Source organism: Tenrec ecaudatus, chromosome 17, assembly GCF_050624435.1.
Source record: "Tenrec ecaudatus isolate mTenEca1 chromosome 17, mTenEca1.hap1, whole genome shotgun sequence".
NCBI lineage: Eukaryota > Metazoa > Chordata > Mammalia > Afrosoricida > Tenrecidae > Tenrec > Tenrec ecaudatus.
In genome coordinates this window covers 36,914,108-36,940,454 of record NC_134546.1, presented here as the reverse complement: position 1 = coordinate 36,940,454, position 26,347 = coordinate 36,914,108, and the positions used below count along the sequence as shown (strand labels likewise).

General features: G+C 43.7%; 1 protein-coding gene across 1 annotated transcript in view; it reads right to left on the bottom strand.

The window, feature by feature from the left end:
- Positions 1 to 26,347, bottom strand: part of CAMKMT (calmodulin-lysine N-methyltransferase) — a 461,032-nt gene that overhangs the window by 39,603 nt on the left and 395,082 nt on the right. The window contains exons 4-7 of the mRNA XM_075535807.1: positions 23,417 to 23,477; positions 21,439 to 21,493; positions 20,254 to 20,317; positions 11,890 to 11,956 (exon numbers count right to left, since the gene is read on the bottom strand). Of these exons, the coding sequence (XP_075391922.1) occupies positions 11,890 to 11,956; positions 20,254 to 20,317; positions 21,439 to 21,493; positions 23,417 to 23,477 (247 nt within the window). The remainder of the gene's footprint in view (positions 1 to 11,889; positions 11,957 to 20,253; positions 20,318 to 21,438; positions 21,494 to 23,416; positions 23,478 to 26,347) is intronic.

Genomic DNA, 26,347 nt, shown 5'->3' with positions numbered 1-26,347 from the left:
TTTGTCTCATTTCTCAGAGTCTAGGAGTGATGTCGGCACAGCTTGCTCTTACAGGGGACCATGACCGATGATGCCGAAACTGAGAAACCATCTCTCTTCTCTCAAACCCTTCCCCGTGTACCACTCACCCCGTCCCTTTCCCCAATTACAGAGTTGCAAAATGCCACCTACGAGAAGGATGTGTAATAAAGTGCTTGGAACATATGGGGACCAGCACTAAATCTAGAAATGAACACTGAGAATGGGAGGGAGGGGGTACCAGTCTGCTGATTTCCTAAGGTGTGACTTCTACAAAGGCTTAGTGAGCACCGTGGTGAAGGCTGTGAAGGGCAGGACAAAGAGGAGGTGCCCTCCGAGTCACAAAGTTATCATAGGAAAAGGGAACGCACTCAGATAAGTTTATTTGGAAAAGAAGACGGTCGAATGAAGCCAAAGAACTCCAGATGTGCTATGCAAACCCCCTACGAAGACATGGGGCGGCACGGTGGCCTGGGACATTGAGGATGGGAGCCTGACAGGGACTGCATGGAGTGTCTGTGAACTTCGAGGCAGAATTTGGACAGGGAGAGTGCATGAAGGGGTCACCTTCAGAAAACCCTCTGCTGTTGAGTCTATTCTGACAGTGACCCTATGTAGAGAGTCATCTCTGAGGCTGTGAGTCTTGATGGAAGCAGATAGGCTCATCTTTCTGCGCGGAGCAGCTGGTGAGTCTGAATTGCCACCAACAGTCCAATGCACAGCTGACCATGCCATGATCTTAGCCAAGGCTAAAAGAGACGAGGGAATGTCCATGTTTTAAGTCCCAAAACACCCCAGGGTTTTGTTTGTTTGTTTAATGAGCAGAGCCCAAGCCTAACTGATTGTGGTAATTATATAATTGTCAATTTGAGAGAATTATGAGTGAAGGGGTCGAGTCTAGTCTGTCAATCCGATCATAGCCAAGGTTTCTGTGTGGGCATGGCCTTCTCCTGAGAATTCTGGTAAATCTGGCACTTCCTCCTTGGAGGTGGGAGACTCTCACCTTGGGAGACATAGTAGCTGACAAGACACATGGACCCACCGTGATGCAGAGACCCCTGCCAGCGCTGAGATGTTTCCAATGACACTGGGTCCAAAGACTTTCTACCCACTGGCCTGTGATCTTGTACATTTGGTGTCATTGCATGTGTTTCGTGAGTCTGAGGGGACTTTATAGATTGGTATCGGACATATGGGTTAATATCAGACTTATGGACTTGATCTGGACTGGGCTGGGATGGTTTCTCAATGTTCGATTGCTCTTGTATATATATCTCTTTCTTATACACATATGTGTGTCCATGGATTTGTTTCTCTAGTCTACCCGGACTAACACACTGATTCTCTTTTCCCTCCTCACCTTTTCCTGTTTCCTTCTGGCCCAAAGGAAATCGGGTCATGCTTCTCTTTGAAGAGAACCTCCTTGCTGTGTCTGCTGGATAAAGTAATTCTTTTTCTCCTTCCCCTTGGTCGATGGTCTTCAGGCTTGGGCACAAATTAAGCTTGAAGGTAGGAAATACCTCTCCTCAGGCGACATACGTTCTCAGTTGGCCAAATATGTCAGAACCACCTGAAAAGTCAAACGACTCACCGGCATCCAAGTGGACTCACAGCGACCCTAGAGGACAGGGTAGACCTGCCCCTGTCAGTTTCCTAGACTGCAACTCTTTTGGGGAGTAGAAAGCACCCCCCCTTTTCGGGAGGAGTGACTGATTGTTTCAAACTGCTGATCTTGCAGGTAGCAGGCCAACCAGTAACCACAATGTCACCTGAGGAGATTGTTATACTGCCCCAGTTCATGAGCCTCAAGCCCAGGGAGTCAGAATCTGCAGTTAGATGGAGGTTTGGGGAGGGAGGTTTGTAAAACAAACCCCTTAGGCAATCACAAAGAGGATGAGCTATAGACCACTCTGAAAAGCCTGGTTCCAGAAGATCTCTACCTGAATGATTTGGACTAAGCTCCATGCATTGCATTTCTTTATTTTCAATGGGAAATGTTTTCTTTCCTTTTTCCCTAAACAATTTATTGTATTTTTGCTGTTGTTGAAAACACGTGCACATAACACAAGCCGGTCAGACCATTTCTCCCTGTTGGATTCAGTGACATGGGTTCTGTTCCTCACATCGGTGCCCCCATTCTCATCCTCCTTTTCTGGATTGGGTCTCCCCGATGGACATAAATTCACTGCCCCCCTAAGTTCCCCATCTAACCTTTTGAGCTACTACTGCTAATTCGATCCCATGTAGAATTTTAAAGAGGGGATTCTTTGAGGGGGGCCATTACAGAGAAGAAACAGTGGCCCTAAAGACAGATTTGAGAACTAATACTCCCCATTGGATTGCTGAGGGAAGAGAGCAACATCACAGAGGCACCAAAGCAGGTCTTTAGCGACAGAAATTGCACAAAACGGATCATCTGACCAACTTTGCTCAAAATCAATCTACGCTTTCTCACTAAAGCTAAGGCTTGAAGCAGACTCGTGGCGACTACAGAGGATGGGCTAGAACTGCCTCCTACGCTTACCAAGACTGCCATCTTTGGGGACCACATTGCCTCATTTTTCTTCTGTGGAACAGCTGATATGATTGAAACAACCCCTCAGTTAGCAGCCCAATGCTCAGCCCCCTGCACCACCGGGGCTCCTGTGGCAGCCACTAAGGCGAAGTATAACCCTACTGCCATTGAGTTCATTCCAACCCTAGCAACCCTGTAGACTCAGTAGAACTGCTCTCTGAGGTTTCCAAGCCAGTACATCTTTCCTGGAACAAAAAGCCTCCCCTTTTCCCCAAAGATTAGATGGTAGATATAAACGGCTGATTTTGCAGTTTGCAACCTTGCCTTAACCTGCTCCAACACCAGGGCTCCTTAAACTGGGTAAGAAGATAGACTACTAATGGGTTTCAGATCTTAGAATGAAAGGCATTTGTTAATTTTGTGTTTGTAATTATAAATACAATTGCATTTTCCATCTCAAATATCTCTGGGCTTGTGGCAGGATTAATTTATATGGTCCCCAAGCAACGCGACAATGAAAAATTGGAACGAATGGATTGGAAATTACAACCACATGCCATTTGATAGGAAGCAACAAAATTAACTATTGCTTTTTTGGTGTTTTAATTTCTCTCTCTTTTTTGACATCAAAGCACTGTGAACTTTAATATAGGGATTTCATTACTCAAATAATTACAAATTAAGGGCTAAAATTTGTTCTTTTCTAGCAGTGTGGTAGCACCTTGTGGTGACCCATATACAAACTGGTTCAAAAGAAAAGAAAACCCTTCAAATTCTTTAAAGAAGTCAACATAAGTGATATAGGTCTGACAAAATGTGCACAATAAAAGAAAACTTTGGACCAATTTTACTGATATCAATGCAAAAAGCACAGGTGGTATCACAGGCTGCTGATGGAAATGTAAAGTAGTGTACATGCGCTGGAAAATGGTTCGGAAGTTCCTGAAAAGAGTCAACATTCTGAACCTGAGAGACCATAAATCTACCTGAAGAGAAATACAAACCTATGTCTACACAAAAACTCACACAAGGATTTTCAAAGCAGCATTATTCATAGTCCTGAAAAATGGAAACAACCCAAATGACCATCAGTGAGGAAAAGATAAATAACATACAATTTATTGAAAGAAGGGAATATTATCCAGCCCTAAGAAAGAATGAAGTATTGACATATGCTGTAACATGGATGGACCTTAAGAATAATTATGTTAAGTGACAGAAGCACTTGATAAAAGACCACAGATTGTAGGGTTTCATTTATATGAATTGTCCAGAATAGGCAAATGCATAGACATGGAAAGCAGATTGGTGGTTGTCTAGCTATTGGGGGAGGAGAAGATGGGGTTAGGGAGAGACTGCTAATAGGTTTAAAGTTTCTTTTGGGGGTGATGACAATGTTGTAAAGTGATCGTGGTGATGGCTAGACAATTCTGTGACTGTCCTGAGGTCCAGGAAACTCATCACTTCAGTAGGTGAAATGTACGGTGTGTGAATTACGTCTCAATAAAGCCATTAAAAAAAACCCCCAAAACAGATAACACATCAGAATATAGCAGAATTGCTAAGATACCATGACCAAATCATGATGGTAACAGGGATGTATAGCTTGTTAATATTTGTTGCTGTTGTCAAGTGCCACTGAGTCGGTTCTGACTCCTAGTGACCCAATGGACAACAGGACAAAAGAAGGCCTGGCACGCTACCGTGCCACAACCACAGTGTCAGTCTATCTTATCAAGGGCCTCCCTCTTTTTCACTGACCCTCTGCTTTCCCAAGCATGATGTCCCTTTTCAGGGACAGGTCTCTTCTGTCTCCTGACAGGTCTCTCCTGGCAGCATGTCCAAAGAACCTGAGACAGAATCTCACCATCCTAGCTTCTAAGGGCCATTCTGGCTGTACTTCTTCCAAGACCTACTGTATATACTTGTGTATAAGCCGAGTTTTTCAGCACAAAAAATGTGCTAAAAATCTGGGGTTCGGCTTATGCACGGGTCAGTGGTACCCCAGCAAGGTGTAACATCTCGCGGGTGATGGCCATTCCTCCGCTGTTCATTCAAAGCCCCGCTGACACTGCAGGGCTTTGAATGTTTGTTTATTCACATCTAACCAATCAGAGCCGTCCTATGATATGGATGGCACCAATTCACAGAAGCACCCGTAGTGATTTACTTACGCCGGCAGCTGAACTGGTAAGGATGTGTCTGTGGCTGCACTCCGTCTCTCCCCTCTGGTCTCTGTGTTAATTCACATCCTGCATTTCCCACCCTAGGCTTATGCTCGAGTCAATCAGTTTTTCTGATTTCCCAGGTAATAATTAGGTACCTTGGCTTATACTTGGGTCAGCTTATATTCCAGTATATATGGTACTTGTTTGTTCTTCTGGAAGTCCATGGTACTTTCAATATTCTTTGCCAACACCATAATTCAAATCTATCCACTTTCTTCAGTCTTCCTTATGCAATGTGCAACTTTCATATGCATATGAGGTGATTGAAAAGACAATGACTTGGGTCAGGCACATCTTAATCCTCAAAGTAACATACTTCCTTTTCCATACCTTAAAGAGGTCTTGTGCAGTGGATTTACCTAATGCAATGTGTTGTCTGAGCTCTTGGCTGCTGTCTTTGTGAGCATTGATTGTGGATCCAAGCAAGATGAAATTCTTGATAACTTTCAGATAAGTTTTGCATATTAGCAAACTTATAGCTTGTCATAGTAATAGGCAAAAATGGGAAAACCAAGTGATCCTCTCACAGAAGCTAGAAAAGAATCTGTGAATTTCTATATTTACTTATGGTGAAATCTCCTTAAAATATGGACCAATAAAAATTTCAGAACAAAATAAAACTATATCTCAACTCCAAAGCTACTGCCAGGTTGCTGTGCACACCAGAGTCACTCCGTACTGGTCGCTGAGCCCCGCCTGGGCGTGCCAACCACACACTGCCCAGGCTGCGGGCACTTCTCTAGCACCGTGCCCGGTGCACCGCATTATTACATTTTTAATAAGCCATTCATGATTTAGCAAAGGACTTTTATGTGGCCATGTGCTAAAAAAAATCTTAACATTGCCCTTTTCCATTTTTCAGTAACTAGCTCTTTTGGAAAGAAAGGCATTATTTCATAAGTAACTTCTGTGATATAAAACTTTATAAAGGAATAATTTGTCTCTTAAAATCAAAGGGCATTTTCACAGAGAACTCAGAACCCTGACATGTAGACCTGCCTGTCAACATAGAACCTGATTATTTTGGGTAATTTTTGACCCTGATGAAGAGCGGGCATCAGCATGTCCAAAGAGTCAATACCAGGTTGTCTTAGGGCAGTGGTTCTTAACCTTCCTCATGCTGTGACCCTTTCATACAGAGCTCCTCACGTGATGGTGACCCTCCAACCATAACATCATTTTCATTGCTACTTTGCTACTTTCTGTCACTTTGCTACTGTTATGAATCAGGTGACCCCTGTGAAAGGGTTGTTTGACTCCCAAAGGAGTCATGACCCACAGATTGAGAACCACTGTCTTAGGGAGAAAAAATGACTCAAAATGTAATTTTCCATTTGCTGCAGTGTAAAAGGGCTTCTGTAACAACAGAGAGGGAAATGGTGGTTTCATTGCAAAATTTTCACATACCCGATGGGAGGTTGGGTTGGATTCCTGGCCAATGCTGTCCACCTGGAGGCTCTGGTACTGCTAGGATGCTAACCAGATTTCGGTGGAGCTTCTAGACTACAATAGACTAGAGGAAAAGGCCAGGTGATTCCATTTAGGAAAACCAGCCAATGAAAAGCCTATGAATCACAATGCTTCCATCTCCAACCTATCGCTGTGTGTGGGGTTGCCACGAGTCCGGGGCTAACCCAACAGCAGCTAGCAGTGAAAGAAGAGAAATAGCACATGGTCTCCATTTCAACCCTGATAATCTAGCACCCAGAGAGAGTTCTTTATCAAAATATCTTAAACCGGATCACATTCCTGCAAGAGTTGGTTTCTTCCCTGCACAACTCCCAACTGTAGGGATGTGAGCCCTCCCATAAAGCTGCCAAGCAAATCCACGTATGGTATAATAAAAGGCATATTTAGGAATTTCACTTTCTCCTATCCAAGATAGTAACAGAAGGAAAGAAGACCATAGCATTTCGGGAATTCTCAGCAGTTCTCAAGAGTCTGTTACCAGAAATCTAGCATGACTTACCAACAGGTATATTTTATCAGAAAACTCGTTAAAGAGAGTCCTCAGCTTTCTTATCTCAGTTACCTTCTACTAACCTTCCTCTTCAACTTGACAAAGGACAGATAAATGCCTCCTCACACTGTCAGTTTGTCTACAGACACTGCACATGCACACCTGAAATGAAAGTAAGTTATCTGATATAGAAACTGATGTCTGGATTGCTAGAGCTTGACTCTCTTCTACTAAAAATTGTTCAGTTCTGTATGCCTTATAGATTCATGCCTTTCCAAATATTCTACAAATGCAAATCTGAAAGACTTTCATATATCAGAGATAACGTGTTAATTTCTTTAGTGAATTTAAAAACCTGTTAAGCGGCACCTTTGATCCAGAAAATTCTCTCTCTTTCTCTCTCTCTCTCTCTCTCTCTCTCTCTCTCTCTCTCTCTCTCTCTCTCTCTCTCTCTCATTGGAATGTAAACTCCAAGAAACATGGACTTTCTTAATCTTGCTCACCACTAGGTCTCCAATATCTAAGCTGTACTTGGAGTCATGGTGCTTTGAACAATCCAAATATGACACGAGAAACAAAGACTAGAGAACCCTGGAAATCTGAGGAAGTGGGGGCGGGGCGGGGGGAATGGTCACTGGGTCTTCCTGAAAGGAAAGACTTAGGTGAACAAAGAGATGGGGAATAAGATTAGCAAAGACCAGCCACAGGGACAAAGTCAAATGGTGTGTGATGGGGAGCAGCGGAGGCCAGATGGGATGATGAGTGTGAAGCCGGACTACAGAAGGTTTGGGGAATCTGCAAGTGGATCTCATTTGGTCGGGATGCTCACTTTTCAATCATTTTCCACATGCCCAATTTAAGCTCTCGAGAACACTGAGTCTCAGAGAAGACAAAAATCTTAAACAGCAGTAGGGTAATGGGACCACAAGCCAATCATGTGGGCCCTCATTAAGATAAAGCATGGGTTCTGGTAAGTGTTACATTATAGGAAGTTGCAAATGCAAGAACCCAGCTGCCACTGAGCTGATTCTTCCTCCGGGAGACCCCATAGGTATCACAGAGAACAGTTACCATTGGGTTCCATGGCAGACCACCACACCTGTCTAACAGGGTACATCCGTGCTGTCGCCACCTTCCGACACGTGGATGGGAAACTGCCTTAATTGTGTGTACCACCCAGGGACTCTCGGTAAATTCTAGTTTACTAAAAAGTAATGGTTTATCAAATGAGGAAAGCCATAGGTCTACATGTCAGGAGAGATTTTCTTAAGTAGAATCTTACTTTTTAATATCACAGGTGGGAACATTGAGCTGATTTTTTTAAAACTGTAACTTTTAACTAATAACCAGAGAATTACGCCATTCACTAAATCTGGAAGAACTAGAAATATGTACACGTCAAAGGCTTCAAATGATTCTTTATGAGCGAGTCCCAATTTTGAAGACAACTTCAGATAAACCCAGCAATTGAGATGCTGTAAATATCCTTGCTCTTTCACCAATCTCTAGCTATATTTAGCAGCACGGTTTCCTTTGTTCAAGAGTTACACTGTGATAACTCCATAATTTAAGTACTCAAAGGCAGAGTGCCGTGGGCATATTCATTAAATAGTTGGCTGGACAGATGAACACAGGAATGAACCATGGAATGATGGCACGAAGATCTTTGGGACGGGATGCTAGAATGCTGCACCTGTCTGGATCCTCGAGACTGTGCAGTGTGGAACTTCCCAGGACATCATAAACATGTGCTCGACATGTAGCAACCATCGGAACTGGACCAACATGGATTAGCGGAACAAGAAACTGTGGAAGGGGAGAAAGTGATTCTTAGCAAGGCCGGTTCGTGATGGCTTTGCAACAGAGGTGGCTTTCCCAAGAAGATAATGACATTTAAGCATCAGTTTCCCTCAGCTGCAGACGTCCTTTCCAAGGCCCAGCAAAGAGTCAAGTGTCCATATGCCCATATATTTCTCTAAGAGTTGCCCAAATAAGGTTCCACAGAATTCATCTTTATACATAAAGAAGCCTCTCCAATCAACTTCACGCCCCACCAGAGCTGGCTCTGCCCTGGCCGAGAGGTGGGATGGGCCAGCAGCAGGAGAAGCCCGAGTCGCTGAGCAGGAGAATGGGAGGTGGGGAGTGCCAGGCAGAATCCTGGGCAGCTCCTGTGCTTCTGAAAAGACCACTTCCTAGGTTCACGGCTTTCATATCACGACTTTCCTTTCTACTTTACATTTTCCCCACAAATGAAGTCACGGGAGACATTCAGCTATTACGCACTTCATGTCAAGCTTTGAAGTGCTTTTTAATAGCAGAAACATTTGGTTCACGTGTGGGCTTTGTAGTCATGGTAAATACCTCCTCGTTATCTGTCGCTGCTGTTATTCCACACCTCCGATTTGGAGGGGAAATTCTGCATATGCATAAAGGCACTAAGAAAGAATATGGAACTATATCTTAGCTCTTTTGTGAGTGGCTTCCTTTTATTTCTAATTTTATTGCTCATGCGTGCATGGCATTGTGCTGGTGCTGGGTGGGAACGCAGGGATAGAAGGGCAAGGAGGACTGCCGGCAGTTCCCGGTTGTGGAAGGGATTTGTGTGTCTTTAAGTTGAATTTGTAGCTAAGTCATAACAGAGGCAGGAGGGGCTTATTTGTAGCTAAGTCATAACAGAGGCAGGAGGGGCTTATTCATAACAGAGGCAGGAGGGGCTTCCCGGCCAGAACAAGCTCACAGCCTTTCCCACAGTTTAATGGCTGAGTCAGCAGCGCGTGGAGGCGGTTAGCATAAAGAAGCTGTTACCAGTAGGGTAGCTTCATGTGCTTCAAGTCAGGGCAAATTCACATAGCATTAAACGGCCAGTCCACGCGGCCCTGTCTGCAGTTTGGAACCAGGGACACCTTTTCTGACGTCATCAGGTGGCCATTTTCTTTTAGCTTCTTGAAGGTTCCGTGGCCAAGCAGGCTCCTCAAGGTGCTGCCACGGCGTCTCAAGGGCACGGGTGTTCATAAACTTTGAACATAAAACTTTGCAGTGGTTTCCAGAGAAGACTCTAACCACTATGACTATGGCATAGAGATGGTTAAGTCCAGTTACTTGGGAGACTCCTGTGTGATAACTGATGTATAGACAAGGTTGTCCAGGTACATTATCAGGTCAATCGCTTCAGAAGTCACATTTTTGTGAGCAGAAACAGAAACAACGGCCACAGGTTAAGTGTTTAGGCTACGCCCTGTGTTAGGCAAGATTATGTTGCTTCTTTATGACCCTTAATTATTTTATGCGCAGATGCTGGGAAAATACGACTGCACTCCATAAGTCAACACTTGACACTTTCATTCCTCAGAGTGCAACGTTTTGGAAGTCTAGATATGTTTATTAATTAGTGATTATTAACACCCAGTAAACAACATTATGTCTTGTAACAGCACAATCTCTCTTCACAGCATGAAGCTGAAATCTATTATTCCCTGATTCCATATGCTGAAATACACTCAAATGGTCACAGATGACCTTAAGCATTAAATAAATGTAAATGAGGACAACATAGAAAATGTGCTTTTGATTGATAACTAAAAGACCAGCTTGAAAATCATGCCCCCAAAGGGGCTCATCCCAGGAAGGGTCTGGCAGCCTGCACTGTGGAGCAAGGGCCTTCCGGAGAACGCAACGCGCGCGCGCACACACACGAGGGGGCAGACCTCGGTCGTCACCAGGACTGACTGAAGGGCTGGCTTGTTCCTTTATGCGAGAAACAGCACACTGCCCCTGTGCTGTCAGCTCCCTCTCAACTGTCTCCTGCAGACCTGAAAATACACACAGGTAGTCATCCTATGTATGCTGACTGATGGACCACTCACTCTTGCCAGCAATGTTATGTAAATGCAACCCAACGGCATCCAGTGGATGGCAACTCACTGCCATCCTATCGGTTGGAGCAGAACTGCTCCGTGGGGATTCCAAGGTGTACACCTCACAGGAGCAGACTGCCTCGTCATCCTCTCGTGGAACATGCAGGAGGATCTGAACCACCAACTTTTCAATGAGTAGTAAAGCTAAATAAGGAATGCCGGCACCTGTTTCCACTTACCTACATTTAGCAAAGGGACTCCTTTGTAGCCTAAGCACTGCCTATGTAAGGACACATCGTTGTATTCACTCATAAATATAAGGGGGAAATCATTGCTATTATCTATTTCCAACAGGTTACCAACTTTAGTGTTCTATCCCTCTCCCACCTCCCTCCAGACCCAAACTAGAGGAACATCCAGTAAGGAATATTCTCCAAAGGAACACTGAGGTAAGAGGAACATCCTGAAAACAAGGGACGCTAAACACATTGAAGGTGGACAGACTGACAGTGACAAATGAACAAGATCATTAAAACAGCGAATGGTTTCTCCTAATACCGTCTGTGGTTAGGCGCATAAGAGAAGATCCATGGAAGTGCAGATATTTTATGCAAAAACTATTCATCTCTCTGGATCCATCCCCAGAGGGCAAAATGACGATATGGCAGCACAGAAAACACCATCATTGCCAACAGAGAGTTACACGAGTTTCTCTTGGGTGGAGTAAGGCGAATGAACAGAACTCCAAAGGAATGAAGACTCAGGCTCCTCTTAAGTCATGGAGACAGCAGTGTTTCTCAAGCACACACTACTGAGAGCTTGGGTTGGGCCATCCTTTGCTATCTATGCAAGGTCTTCCTGCACACCGAAGGGGGTTTCACAGTACCTTTAGGCTCTACCTACCAGGAGCATGTACCTCTACTCTCCCAGTTGAAAGCACCCACAATATCTCCTGACATTGTCCAAATCGCCCTAGCTGGGAACCCCCAGCATCGAGCTGTTCATGCGCTCCGAGGCTATGCATCTCCTACCTTCCTATTGTACAATCACACAACTTCAATCATTCCCAACTCAGTATGACTTCCAATTTTTCATAAACTTATCACCAGTGTCTTAAGTCCACCGGCTCATCTATTGATTGATGATAAGCGTGCCTGCCACATTTTTATGAGCGCTAAGTGAGACAGTCCTTGTTAAGTGCCTAGACCCTAGTAAGTGCTCAATGAACATGAACTGTTATTATTTTAAACAATCCCCCATGGTCCCAAGAAGAATTTGGACGGGAGGATGCTTTGATGTAGAAAGGACTCTTACCAGCTTGCTATCTTCTGAGTCTTGAACACGCCAGCCTTCCGGTTCCTTGTGATAATGTCGCTCACATCTGTTGGGCATGGTTAAGAAAGCTGCTGCAACAATTGTCAGACGTCTCAAGGGACAAAGAGCAGACCCACGAACACCATCGTTCTCTTGTACACTGGATTTGTATGATGGACAGGGAAGGGCCATAGGGAATGAGACAGGCGCAGAAGCATCTAACCCTGGCTCAAACACCAAGTGCAGTAGGATTACCTATCATAAGGAAACCCTTTTACTTCCCTGGGCAAAGTTTTGTTACCTGTGAAATGCACGCTCTGGTGGCATCACCTAAAGGTCAGGGTCATGGGTGCTGGCTGCAGGGAGGTGACTGCGCCAGAAGTCCCATGACCCATTCACTCAAAACAGCTTAGTCCAGGGCAGGCCTGTTTTGACCAATGAGGAGGCCGATGGCAGTCTTGGGAGATACCTGAAATGCAAGTATTTCCAATTGCCAAAATGTGAGTTGGGCAGATGGTGAGAAGTGAGAAGAGAGAGACGGAGAAACCTTTGGAGAATCCGAGAGGTCATGACCGACTACTGAAGAAAAAGCCCATCCAATGTAGTCCATCCAGGCCTCCGCTCCGCTTTAGCCTGTGGCCATTTGTGCGAATGCACAGCCCTGACCAACAGAGCCACCGATGGTGAAGCTGCAGCTGAGGAGCTGGCCCACTGCATCCCGCATTGCCATCCTTCTGAGATCCCAGGAGAGAAACCACGTCAGGCTGCAACACCAGCAAATGCTGGCCTTTCCATCAACCACTCTGACTTCAACTTGGGCCGCCCTCTTTGCTCTGGCACCTGTGTGACTCCCAGACACAGGCACAATGGCCTCTAACAACCACAAGGGCCCCCGTGGCACCCGTTGCTCTTCTCTCTACTGGCTTCTATGCCTGGTTCTGGGCTTCCTTGACTTTTTCATTTCCACATGCCCCCGTTTTATCATTGATATGAGACACATTCTCTTGTTATATGGCCTGTTCTGTGTATCACTGTAAGACACCTCAAAATCCCTCTTTTGGAATAAGGTCGGTTGAAAGGAAAAAGGAGTGAGATCATTCCTGCGAGGGCGGCAAGCTGAACTGATTTGGGCTCACGGGGAGGGAGCCCAGCAGACAAGCGATGCTCCCCCTCTTGCTGCTCCCACTCTTGCTCGGAGCAGAGATTTCCTGAATGCTCAGAGCAAGCACTGGCCCAGCTCTGTCTGCAAGCACAGAGCCACGGGACTTTGTTACCCAGAGCTTGGCTTCAACCACCAGCCACACCCATTTCTCCTCGGAGTGAATAAGCAGGTACTGTGATAGCATTCTGCTCCCAGGAGAGGGTAAGAAAAATCAATTAGGTCGCCTAATGAAGGGCTTTGTGGAGGTTTACAAAAGTGCTATAATGTCGACTTTCTTTCTTTTTTCTTCCTGGGTGAACTTTCCTGTATGCAAATTAAATGCCGTTAAATTACATTCATTACAAAAATAAAAGAGACTAATTTGCCTACTTGTTTTGATTAACGAAAATGACACAATCGGCCTACACTTCTGTCTATTTCAGGAAGAAAAGTATTTCAGGAAAAGTCGTCTACATGAAATATCTTGCCGAAAAGACCAGCTGACATCTTTATTCTGAGGAGAGCAAAATTAAGTCAGTTGACAACAGTTTCTGCTTCAGCCCCGCCCCTCCCACTCCGGCCACACCTGCCGCGCGTTGTCATGCCTCCAGCCGCCCGCCATCAGGTGCGCAGCCCACCTGCAGCGCAGTATGAGCGCACGACTGATCTATTAGGCCAAACATATTATTTTGTTAGTGGAGGTAATACTTTTGATAAAATAGTCATGGGGAAGTTAAATTCTATAACTCAGGAAACCTATTTATAATTTTTTAGTAAACATCTTAACGTTGTATACTTTTAGACGATTTACAAACCTGTGACTCCAGGTGGTCAAGTGGAAGCAAGCATCTGTATTTATATTCTAGAAGTAATTTTTCAAAATAAAACCAAAACAAAACAACCCACAGCATTATTTGGCTGTTTTATTTTTAGAACTCGGCAGGAAACAGGTTTTGTGGTTGAAAGGGTGCTTGTTCTATTAAAACAAGGGCCCAGAGATTCCATGGCAGTGGGGCTTTAAAAACATTACTGTAAGAGCGCTATTTTGATCATCTAACTCTCCACCCTGCACTTGAGGTGAGACTGTGAGCTGGTGCTTCTGGACGGCACAGTGTCCAGTAATAGACTTTGTCATTCTCCTGTGTCACCGTCAGTGTAATCAAAGAAATCCAATCAAACTGAGCCCCTATGTCCAGGTTGGAGTTCAACACGATGGGCCAAATTGTGTTCCCTGAATTGCACCCAGCTTCTGGAGGACTACAGGGGGAGGTGCTGGGTGCAAAGAAAGCCTTAATGTGATTTCTGATTAAATGGATACCGAGCAATCACTCCCAATCCCCTTGTCTGGGCAACTGGATTTCACGAACTACAGGGTATATGCTCGTAGCTGAAAGGAAACAGGATTCTATCTCTAAGATTTCTTCTCAAATAAAACACAGTTCGGATGGGGGCTCCATGTTCATTTTGTTTCAGCTGATTCACACACAGACACATACACACACACAATTGAAGAGATGTTGTAATAACAGTCATTTGATAGAAAACAATAATAATAGTAATTTCAGCACAAATTTCATTAGGTACCTTGATATGTATATATGAGGGTATTTAAATATTATATTCTTTCTGTAATTAATAATTGTCTTTATTTACCAGTAGTTGCAGATACAATTCTGAAAGTTGGCACTCTAAGCAAGGGATTATTTTCCCAACAATAGCAGACTTTGTTGGTGTATATGACCTTTATTTTCATTAGACCATCAGAAGTAAGGGTCTCAAACTACGAGATAACTGAAATCCCACTAATGTTGAGCTCTAAGCATTTTGGAAAATGTTTGGGGTGGCCCTATTTGCTCATTTAAACATACACAATCTTCTGAAGTGTGCTTATTACTGAAAGGAAAGGAGAGGGTGCTCTTCCAGAATTGTGAAGTCTTGTTAGTCAACACTGGCTGTTCCATTACTGGGTAAGAGGCATTTTCTTCCAGAAGGTGCTAAAGAAATACAAGGTCTCATAGAGTAAACTGTTGTGGTTCTTGGTGAAATAGAAAGATGATGCGAGAAACAGTTACAAGGAACAACAAAGATGTGAGCCCTGAAGTCAAGGGCACCGGCCTCCTCATCCGGGCGTTTCTGCTGGCTGTGTGGCTGATCTTGGATCTAGTAACCTCTTGAGCCACATGGCTGAAATGGGCGTCATTGCACATTTTTAGAGGGCTGGTGTCAGGCTTGCCATGATGGGCCTGACACAGTCTTTTGGCGGTGGTGCCCGTGCATCCATTTAATTCGTAGCGGCCCCGTGCAACAGGTCACCTGACAGATGTCACCTTACAGCAGCAGAAGTCAGGTCCTGCCTCCTAAGAAGCCAGGGGTGGGGTTGAACTGAGGACCTTTCAGTTAGCCCAATTCATGTCCACTGATGATCTTTTTGAGGCCAGGCACAACCTGGAGAGATGTTTTAGATGAAATCTGTGGTTCCTGGGTAACAAAATCACTCTTTAAAGGCATGCTTACAACCTTAAATCCAACGTGGTGCTTTTGTTATTGCTACTATGTTATTAATAGTTCCTTCCCATCATTTGAAAATATGCTTTTGGGGAAGAGGCAACAGGTGCTTTAATTCTACTTAATAGTGACAGTTATTCCAATCGCCAATCTTTGGTGGCCTTTCACCATCTCATAAACTAAACAATCAGCCACAAGGAGCACAGTATTGATTTAAACTCCTCTGCTGTTTACTCAGAGCCTGAATAGTGTAGTGGTTACATGTAGGGCCACTAACAACAAGGTCTGCAGTTCAAAACCACCAGACACTCCTTGGGAGAAAGCCAGGCTTTCTACTCCTGTAAAGAACTACAGAAACTCACAAGGATAGTTCTACCCTGTCTTCTAGGGGTCGCTGTGAATTAGAATCAACTAGATAGGGGAAAAGGGAGGGAGGGGGGGAAAAAAAAGAGGACCTGATGCAAGGGGCTTAAGTGGAGAGCAAATGCCTTGAGAATGATTGGGACAGGGAATGTATGGGTGTGCTTTATACAATTGATGTATGTATATGTATGGATGGTGATAAGAGTTGTATGAGTCCCTAATAAAATGTAAAAAAAAAAGAAAAGAGAAAAAAATGATTAGGGCAAAGACTGTACAGATGTGCTTTATACAATTGATGTATGTATATGTATGAACTGTGAAAAGAATTGTATCAGCCCCAATAAATTGTTAAAAAAAAAAAAGAATCAACTAGATAGCAGGGAGTTTTGGGATGGATGTGTGTGTGTGTTTAATTACTTACTCAAAAAACCCTGGTGGTGTAATGGGCCAATGCTTTAGGGTGTGGACCACAAAGTGAGCAGTTGAAAATCACAAAAGCACCAACTGCTCCCAAGGAGAAAGATGAGCTATTTCTGACAGTCTCAGAAATCCGCAGGGGCAGTTCTTCTTTGTACCCTAGGGTCAGTATGAGTCAGCATCAACTCACATGACTCAAATGACAGAGATTTGTGTGTGTGTGTGTGTGTGTGTGTGTGTACTTTATTTCAAAAAGACCCTTTCCAATTTTCAGTATCAAACTAGTTGTACTTTTGGTTTCCCGCTCCCAGTCGGCCCCCAAAGGAGATCACACCATGGGAGAGAACATTTCATGCCCAAAGCTACAGGCTGCACATCCAGCACACCCCACAGGAGCTTTTCTCAAAAGACGGAGCAGGGTAGGAGAGGGCATTACACGCCAGCACACTCCAGCCTGCAGAGTGAACTCACTGTCAGATGGGGTGGCCTGCCCCAAGTAAGCAGCGTTTCTGAATAACATGAAATTTCAAAAGTGTTTTGTACATAGAATAGCCAAGCTTTCTCCAGCATGGTCTGATACAAAACACTGTGAGAGCCAGCATCAGTCTCGGGCCGGAGCAGAGTGATGAGGCGAACTCCTTCGGCTAGCGATCGGCACGCATTCCTATCCTCACTTACAGGTGGCGCAGTGCTTAAACACTCGGAGGCTGAACACAAGTGGGGTGGTTTGAACCCGCCAGCCCAGCCCCAGGGGCAAGAGCAGGTAGTCTGCTTCCAGTTTTACTCTCCCCTATGGGGTTGCTAGGAGTCACCATTGACTTGATGGGCAGCTAACTGGAGGAGCCAAAGGAACTCCTTTCCAAATATGTCCTTTGTTTTCTCGAGGTAGAGGGTGCCAGGTAGGGGGCTCCAAGGTGCTTCTGAGGGGAGTAAGGAGAGCCCACGAACACTACTCCAAGTCTGAGAAATATGCAGAACATACAACATCCATGCCTTAAACACAGCCTTAAACTCTTTTAAGATATCCCTGTTCAATGAATCTCCGATCAACATTTAGTGTTTCAAGGTCTAGGCCGAGGGCGGGCTCTGAAAGACATCGCTAGTCCGGTGGAATTTTTAGGAGATAGTAGATAACATCACAACTGGGTGAGATGCTTCCATGAACCAAAGATTCAGGATTTATCCACTCACTGTCTTTTACATGTTACAAAAAAATAAGTAAAATTAACTGAGGAAATAAAAAGGGACAATCAAAAAATGCCTTAAAAGGGGGGGGGGAGGAGTGAGGATTTAAAAATCAGAATCTTATAGGCTTAAGAGGCCAGGAAGTCATACTCAGTTGGAGTCATTAAATTCAGATGCCAAGAACAACCAAAATAATTTTTTAAATGACAAGAGTAATACACAGGCCAATACTCAGATGTGATGTGTGATTGCCAGGTCGATTTTCAATTACATTTCACTGATGAATTCATTTGTTTCTTAATGTGCTCATCTTGCCCATTAAGAATAATTAGCAGCTTTGCTTAGGGATTTTCTGGTTTCTGGCAATGCGCCCCCCTCTTTTTTTGTTGTTGACATCCACTTTTACTTTTTAGAAAGTAATTTTTAGATAATATCCTACAACTGCTATATAATTTAGGCTTCCTACAATTTTCCAGGAAAGCTGTAAACAGTAATTTTTAAATGGGTTTGTTTCTGTCTATATGCTTCAACAATATGTGAATTAGTGAATTAGTTATTCTTACAGAAAGTGGTGAGTATACAAATAGAAAAGGAGAAATATCCCATTCATATTAAGCTGATCCAGGAAAACCGATGAAGATTAATGCCAATTGTAAACTCCATTAGCAAGTAAAAAATAAGTGTAGTAAGAAGCAGGAAAAATATATGGCCAAATTTTAAGACTTTACAAGGCCCCCCAACCCATCCCTCTTAATTAAAAAAAAATTAGATCTAGTTACATCAGGGGGGGGGGGGAAGGGCACACAAACCCAGAATAACTGCCTGGTTAAAAACTGAGCTCCATCAGGAAAGTCCTAAGAGAAGAAAGAAAACGCACTACCAGTTTTGGTCTGCATCCTGAAAGAACCTACTTTATCTACATTGTAAAGTTCTTCCCCTCCTGCCCTCTGGCACCCCGCTATATTAAACCCATTGTAAAACCCAGCACAATAAAGCACTCTCGGTGCTGAGCTTCTGAGGACCACATGTTAAAAATCCATTTTCGTGGGAGGGGGCTGTACCAATCATTTCTTTGAAAGGCCGGCTGAGTGAATAGGGCATCTGAGATTTCCTCTCTGATTTCAAGGGCTGGCACGGCATCCTGGCTGTTAAAGGAAAGGTGCATTAATTAACGGCATTAGCATTTCTGCTCTCCTCTGGAAGCTCTGCAGTTTAGCTCAATAATCATTTTAGTACATTGAAGTGTACACACGGACTTACAGATGCTCTGGATAGTTTGATCAAAGCTCTAGTTGTTTGTGATTTGTTGTTTTTTTTGGCCACTGTTTAATAAGACACCTGCTGCCTTGAGAAAAACCGCAGGGTGCAATCGGAAAGTTTAGGTGGCGATAATGACCTGCTCTTGCCTACGGGTACCCTGCCTTTCCCCTCAGTTCTCCTCCTCCTCGCCCCAAAGCTCCGTTGGAGCGCTGGGTACCTGCGTCGCTCGCCCCTGACATGTGGAGGAGGAGCAGCGCGCAATGATACAGTGCAGGGATCACGCCGCCCAAAGTGCCGTCAATGAAGCAACATCAGCTCATCTCCAGGAATATATGGGAAAACTTGGGAGACAGTCTCGAGATTCTGATTAAAATCCTGCCTTTGGGGATCTCCTCTGGTGTGAAAGGCCATGCTTGTGATTGGTTCTTCTGCTTCCCTAAAAAAAAAAATTTTTTTTTTTTAATCTGTCAAGGCAACGGGCTGGGTGGGGCTGGGGGCGCACCCTTCGAGAACCTCCTTTCTGCTTCTCCAGCGGCCTGATCGAGCGGCGGCTACAAATTTCATTTTCAAAGAACTCTGTGGGAAGAGGGAGCGAAAAGACAGCCCCCCCCAATAGATTTTTTTATGTAAGATGCCACGTAAGTCAAAAGGTCTACAACATTTTAGGGGGCTATGTTTGAAATCAGGCCATGATGTACCTCAACAAGTAAGCAAAGGGCGCGCCAGCAAAACAGAAAACCACCAAATCAGAGATCTGCCACTTTTCCTCTCACGATCTTAACGGCTGTTCACTGTTCCTGAACAAATCAGCTCAGTTGCTAAAGCAGCCACAGATTATGCGTGCTTTCTTCAAGTACAGTTCATGTTCGGGAACTCTGTGTACATATCAGGAAAGCGCCACCTGATATAATGGCATTCGCACTGTAACCGCCTAGCTGGGGTGGGGGGTCGGGGGCAAGAAAAAAGATAGGATTTATAATCCTAAATAAGGAGAAACGATGAAATATGATGAGCTCTTTCCAGGGAAGGCTGTCGGCGGCCCCCGGCCTTTAAAGCCGACACCACATTACATGGTAGAGACAATATCGCATGCGAAAAGATAGCATGCAAACAGGACGCGGGAGGCTCATTTTTGTCAGCACTCGCCAATCCAATGCACGTGACACCATTTATTTCAAACTGATGGCGACACTCAAGAAGGAAGCCTTGCAAATGAGCGAGGAACTATTTCGTGTGGCTTGCAGGGCCTGGAAAACGTAGGCCCCCCCCCACCCCCCACCCCTCGAGAATCACCCATGAAAATATGAAAAACAAACCAAACCCTCACGTCGCTTTACCCACCAGTTCCGTGTATTTCTACTTCCTAATTACTTATGGTGGGGGAAGGAACTCCTTTTTAATACCCCATGCTGTCTTTTCTTTATAGCGATTGTTACTGGGCCAGGAAAAAGGACTGAGCACAACACACCCGGTTTCTATCTGAATAAGGATACTTCTGATGGCCTTTTCGTTCCCATCAGTTAACAGAACTTCTTTGACATCGGCAGAAACAGCAACCTGAAAAAGAGAGAGAGAGAGAGAGAGAGAGAGAGAGAGAGAGAGAGAGAGAGAGAGAGAGAGAGAGAGAGAGAGAGAGAGAGAGAGAACAGCAAACAATGAGCAAATATGCTTGTCTGTGTGGAAGGGAAGCCGGGAGTGACAACCCTTCAGTATCATGCTTCCTCACCTATTTCTCTGTAACAATCTTCAATCTTTTTTCATTTTATGTCTGCATTATTTTAATCATTCAATCAAATCAGTCAATACTTTTATCATTCCATTTGCGGGAGCCTCTATCTTGCCATCATTCTGTTCGGTAATTGCATTGTGACAGCGGATGATGGTGTTCTGAGAGGCTTTCATTTGTGGGCTTCTGTTTATCTAGCAGAGCCATCATACAAGGCTGTCACTCTGCCTTGCAGCTTGCTTCTGTCTGACTGCCTGATGCCCTTCATATAACTTTGCATTGCAGCCAGATGGCTTTGTGAGGGTAATTTTTTTGTGAGCTTTGACATGCTCGCACATTGGGCTGTAACCTCGACACATTGTATAAGAGCGACAGGTTTGTCAAATGCCAATCAGTGTAACAATATGCTTTTATTTGTAGAGACATAAAAACTTGTCTAATGCACTATGCTGCTACATAATATCTCCTGAATACATGACTCAGAACCCAGAGAATGGGGAACGACGCTCCTGAATGGCCAATCTAATTCAAAAGAATCTAATTACTGAGCGCTCTGGATCATGTTTGTTGGTGTAATAATGCAGGCAAAACATTAGCAGCTATATCATGGTGCTCCAACTGTGATTCGCCCGGCTATTCCTGTATCTTAGCAAATGGGGCTATAATCTGAAAGGGGGGGGACTGCTTTTGCGATGGCAAAGAAAGACCGTGCGAGGCCTGCAATGTCACCACAAGCGATATTGACTACACGGAGGTAAAATGTTTCTGCTCATCGAGGCAACCATAAAATCAATATGATCCCAAAGCAAGTCAATCTAGAAGGTCTCTCAAGACCCGGCAGCTTGACCGCAGCTGATGCTGTTGGCGGTTCTCGGACCCAGCAGTTGGAGACCCTGGAACATTTTTCCTTTTGTTCCCCTCTGAATGGGATTGGAATTGAGAAAAGACCTACCATGAGCCCAGCCAAGCATGTCATGCCACCCCCTAGCTCACACACAGCAAGGTCTCTGAAAGAGAGAAAAGAGACGATAGAACCCATACAAATTAGAGGAAAATGCTCAGAGAGAGAGATATGTTACAAGAACAAATTGCCATCTGCGGCGAGGACGGCGCTACCAGGAAGTTGTGGAGACATGACTGGGCTACCTCATGTCGTTTTGCGTTTTAAAAATAATTATGAAATAGAAAAGTCACAAAGCAGGCACGCCAGTGGGGGTTCCCTCATTAGCGTTCACTGCAACATTACCACCGCTGAGCTGCAAAATCCGAGAAGGTTCCCTTTTTTCCCTTGTCAATGGCGCTGTCTTTGAGAACTAAACTAGCTAGAGTAGCGAAAGAGAATTGTTAGGAAAGGGTAACACTGTTAATCCACATTCATGCCTTCAAAAACAGTTAGACAAGTAAATGAATATATAGGAGTGTGTATATACCTATCTTATAGTCACATACACACAACACACACAAATAAACGCCATCCTGCTTATTTATTTTTTAATTCCAAAACAAAACTTCGGCACTTTTGGAAAGCCCAACCGCCCCCATAAAGAACAATTAGCAACAGAGAGCATTTAGCAATTAACACTTAAATCACAATTGACCCCAGCACAACACAGCAGCGAGTAAACAATGCCGGTGCATAATATGGGTGAGCCAGCCAAACCCCGGCTGAAGTAAAGCCGGGATCTGACTTCACCCCTCACCGTTGGAGCTGACAGGCCCTGGGCGGGCTCTGCACTTACCTTCCCCCTCTGGGCGCCAACAGCGCCCCTCAACGTGGGGCGTTCTCGCCCAGGGCCACCCCTCGCCAGACTGCAGCGCCAGTGTGGCTGAAGCACAGTGAGGTGAGCAAATGCCAGGTTTCTAGGGCAGCCATCCCAAAGTGCTCCGTTCTTATTTTACATGCTTGGACTCTGATGATTGTTTTTTATTCCCAGTTTGGGAAATGTATTCTCTTAGGAGGAGAAAAAAACCCAGACTAAATGAGCAGGGGGAGGGAGAGTTCGGGTGGGGAGAAAGAAAGATAAGCAGGGACATTCACATTTTAAAATACACTTTAGTGAGCATTTAGTTATTTAAAGCAATTATAGATGGGATGGTAACTATGGACCACTAGAGCTTCAAAGAAATGCATATTATTGACTAAACTTGGTAAACACACATTGTTAAAACACACACCAGATCCTTACTGACTAGTCTGTAAGCAGAATGGCATATTTGGGATGTACAATAGGACTTTTATAAAATGAGAATAAAAATAAAAACCCTATCTTTTCAGGGTCTACCCAAGATCTTTTGCATTTTCCATTAAAAGACAGTAGTTATTTGTTTTTGCTTTGGGCATTGATATTTTCTTCTTCCTAAATTCCATAGTTTGATCTATAACAGAAGCTAACATTTCCATAGGATAAATCTGTACCTGTAATGAATACATTATAAATACAAACAGCTCTATAAACGTATCTCTAAAACCAAGGATGGGATGGCACCTCCGAATAATCACTGTAGGGTATTTAAAAAAAAATCAAATATTCTGTGGTGACTGTCCTCGCAGAAGTTTAAAGAACATCTTTATTGTTTGGGGGTTGTTGTTTTTTTTTTTACCTTCACAATCAGTAAGGATTGATTGGAGCTTCACTTCTGTTTCCCCGAAATCAAAGTGAGATAAAATGCTTTGAGCAAAAATCAAAAGCATTCGACATATAGCAAAAGGCTTGCTGTGAAATATTAGGGCCCAAAGGCAATTTGGATTTCTCTTTCAGAAGCGACATGTTTTCACCAGGAACTTCTTTTTCTTTCTTTGTGCCCTTTCATTCTTTCTTCCTCTGCTTCTTAATACAATTTAATTGGAAGAATATAATCATGAGACTCTTTAATATGCAAACACAACATTTAAGATGGGCTAACCAATATTTCTAAATGCAGTTCTGTACCTGAATACCTCCTTGTGCTTGAGAGCGTAGTAAGCTAGAACCTCTTCTGATGGCCAAATGCCTAGAAGACATGAGAGGATAGAGTTTTGATTATAGACGTCCTTCTTGTAAGAATAATGTCTAGTCTAAGCGATTTCAACATGAAATAAACTTGACATCCGTTGGCATGTTTCACACTGTACCCATCTCTTTTGTTGCTGTTGTTTTATAACAGTTAGATCGATGACCCCTTTCCCTCAGAAAAATTGCAAATGGCCCTAGATAAGTGTTACTAAATTTCAATCACGGTGAAAACTATCTAAAGCCACCCAAATTAAAAATACCTACAGATACATTTTGATAATACTTCTAGCAGATCTGATGTAAACTTTCTCTTCACCTACATAGTAAACACCAGTTAGGAGATGGAAAAATCCTTCGGCATGGTTGGGTGAGGGGGTTAAAACCTTGGAAGCCGTTGACTCTTTTTGTTTGAATCCCTACTAATGCCTTTCAGAAGCATGGTTATTTTTTCCCTTCAACTAAAAAGGTCAAGCTGAAGCACAAAACTATGAAATTTAAATTTCATCAACGTGAGATTCTACCATCCTCCTGCCCACTCTATTCCATCTCAGCTCACTGCCATTGAGTTGGTTCAGGCCCCTGCCACTGTCGAGGACACACTGGAAACCCTACCGGCTCGGGTTTCTGCATGGGCGCAGAAAGTCTCACTTTTCTCCTGTGGAGCGGCTGGTGGATGGATTCAAACTGCCCACCTTGTGGTTACCAGCTCAAAATGAAAATCCATTATGCTACCAGGGCTCTGAAATCCCACAACAGGGGCATTTTCCTAATTTGTCACTTGTAAATCAGAAGTTTTACATGGTCTTCAGACAGAGGTGTGAATTTCTTAAGGAAAAGAGGAACCTATTTGGAAACAGTTTATATGGCTGACACTCTGTGATAGGATTATGAGTGCTTTGATTTCTTTTTTTTTTGTATTTTCCAAACTTTGTACAATGATCATGAATTACTCTTAGAATCAGAATCTATGCCAAAAACAAAACCCCCAAACCAAACCAAAAAACTCAACAATCCCCTCCCACTCCACCCCCAACGAAACCGTTGTCCTCAAGTTGATTTAGAATCACGGTGAGCCCATTGGACAGAGTTTCGAACTATCCCGGATGGTTCCCAAGGCTTTCATTTTTTAGAAAACAGATAGTCGTATCTTTCTCCTCGAGTGACCTGTCCATCAAACTGCCACCTTTTTAGTTAGCAGCTGAGTGCCACCACCAAGTCCCTACCACCAAGGCTCCAAATAGACGTCACGCTTACAAAAATGATGTTTTCTCCAAGTGGTCAGAGCCCAAGTTCAGGCAGGGCACCAAGCCTCCTCGCCTGCCTGACATTGAGAAGTCACTGTCCTGGAAAAAGAGGACGCAGTGTTCTCTGCCTTAGCACCAGCCTCTCTGCTGAGAGCGCATACCAGAAGTGGGACTACCTAGAAGGCTTGCCAGCCCCTCCCCCAGATGTATTTCCGACTTCACGGAGTAGAAAATCCAAACACTGCAGAGTGAGGAATACCAAATAGGCGGTAAATGAAACCTGCAAGATTCAATGGTCAGACATATGAGGAAGCCAAGAGATTACTCCCTAGAGCATTTTCAGCAGAGAAGCTTATTAGTAAGGCGTCCTCATTATCCCAGCCTTCATGGCATTTCTGTTGAAATGGCAGTTTGGGGAGAAAAAAAAACAAACAAATAAAATGAGTGTGGAGGGTCCAGAATTAGATTCACAAGGAAAGTTGGGGAGACAGTGTGAGCCAGAGCTACTTGATTCAGACTCGTTGGTCCCCAGTCTCAGTTCTGCCATTCTTGTGACCTTGGATAGGTTAGTCTAGCTGTAAAACATGATCATAGTAGCATCGACCTCACAAAATTATTGTATTAATAAAACACGTGTGTAAAATGTTCAGAACAGTTTCTAACTCATGCCAAGCTGAAAGGAAAAGGTATCTGTTATTTTTTGATGTTGTCAACCATTGTTATTCTCCAGTCAAGGGAGATGGAAGAGAAGGGAGGATATGTGGAATTGAAATAATGACTCCAGCAACCAGAACATACAGTCACTTTGACCTACTCCTATACAGGAGCTTTGGCATGCTGCAAAATCCCAATACTGAGCATACCTCCACATAAAAAGAACTGTATGAAACTAGAGTACAGAATAAGCGCCTCTGAAAGAAGAGCCTAACCCAATATTCTACACCACGTGGCTATAATCACCATAATGATGAACTTCTTTATGCCCTTAGCACATTGTTTTGAGACTTTACAACGTAATGACGGGGAAGGGTATTTAACTAAAACTCAAGCTTTGGTTAAGTACAAAATGTGACTTCTAAAATGCATAGTTTTAAAAAAAGGGATTTTATACTTTGCTAAAAAAATTGCACACATTTATTTTTAAAAACAAATCAAATACATAAAATAAAATGGAAAAGAAATGAGTAAAATACATATACATACATATATGTGTGTTTTATGATATATATATTCTAAAATTCCACCATGACAATATAATTATTGTTAACATTTTGGACACCATCATTACAGAAATATCTCTAAGTATAAAGTTATTTTACACGGAAGAAACCTTCTGCCACATCCAATCATTTCATCTTTACCCACTCAGTGTGAGTAGGTGGTAAGGAGCTCTGCATGACAATAAGAATATACCCGCGTATCATTATTTTTAATGACAGTCTCGGTCATTGATGTGTGGGCCATATTTGCTTATCCGGTTTCTCTCTATGAAGACTGGTTAGTGTCTAAGCTTTTGATATAATGAGATTCTATCCTACGAGGTTTTAAAGGGTGGTGCAATGGAGGCCTATCTTTCCCCACAGACATCATTTCCCCCCTAGACCAAATACCTTGACCTATGGGA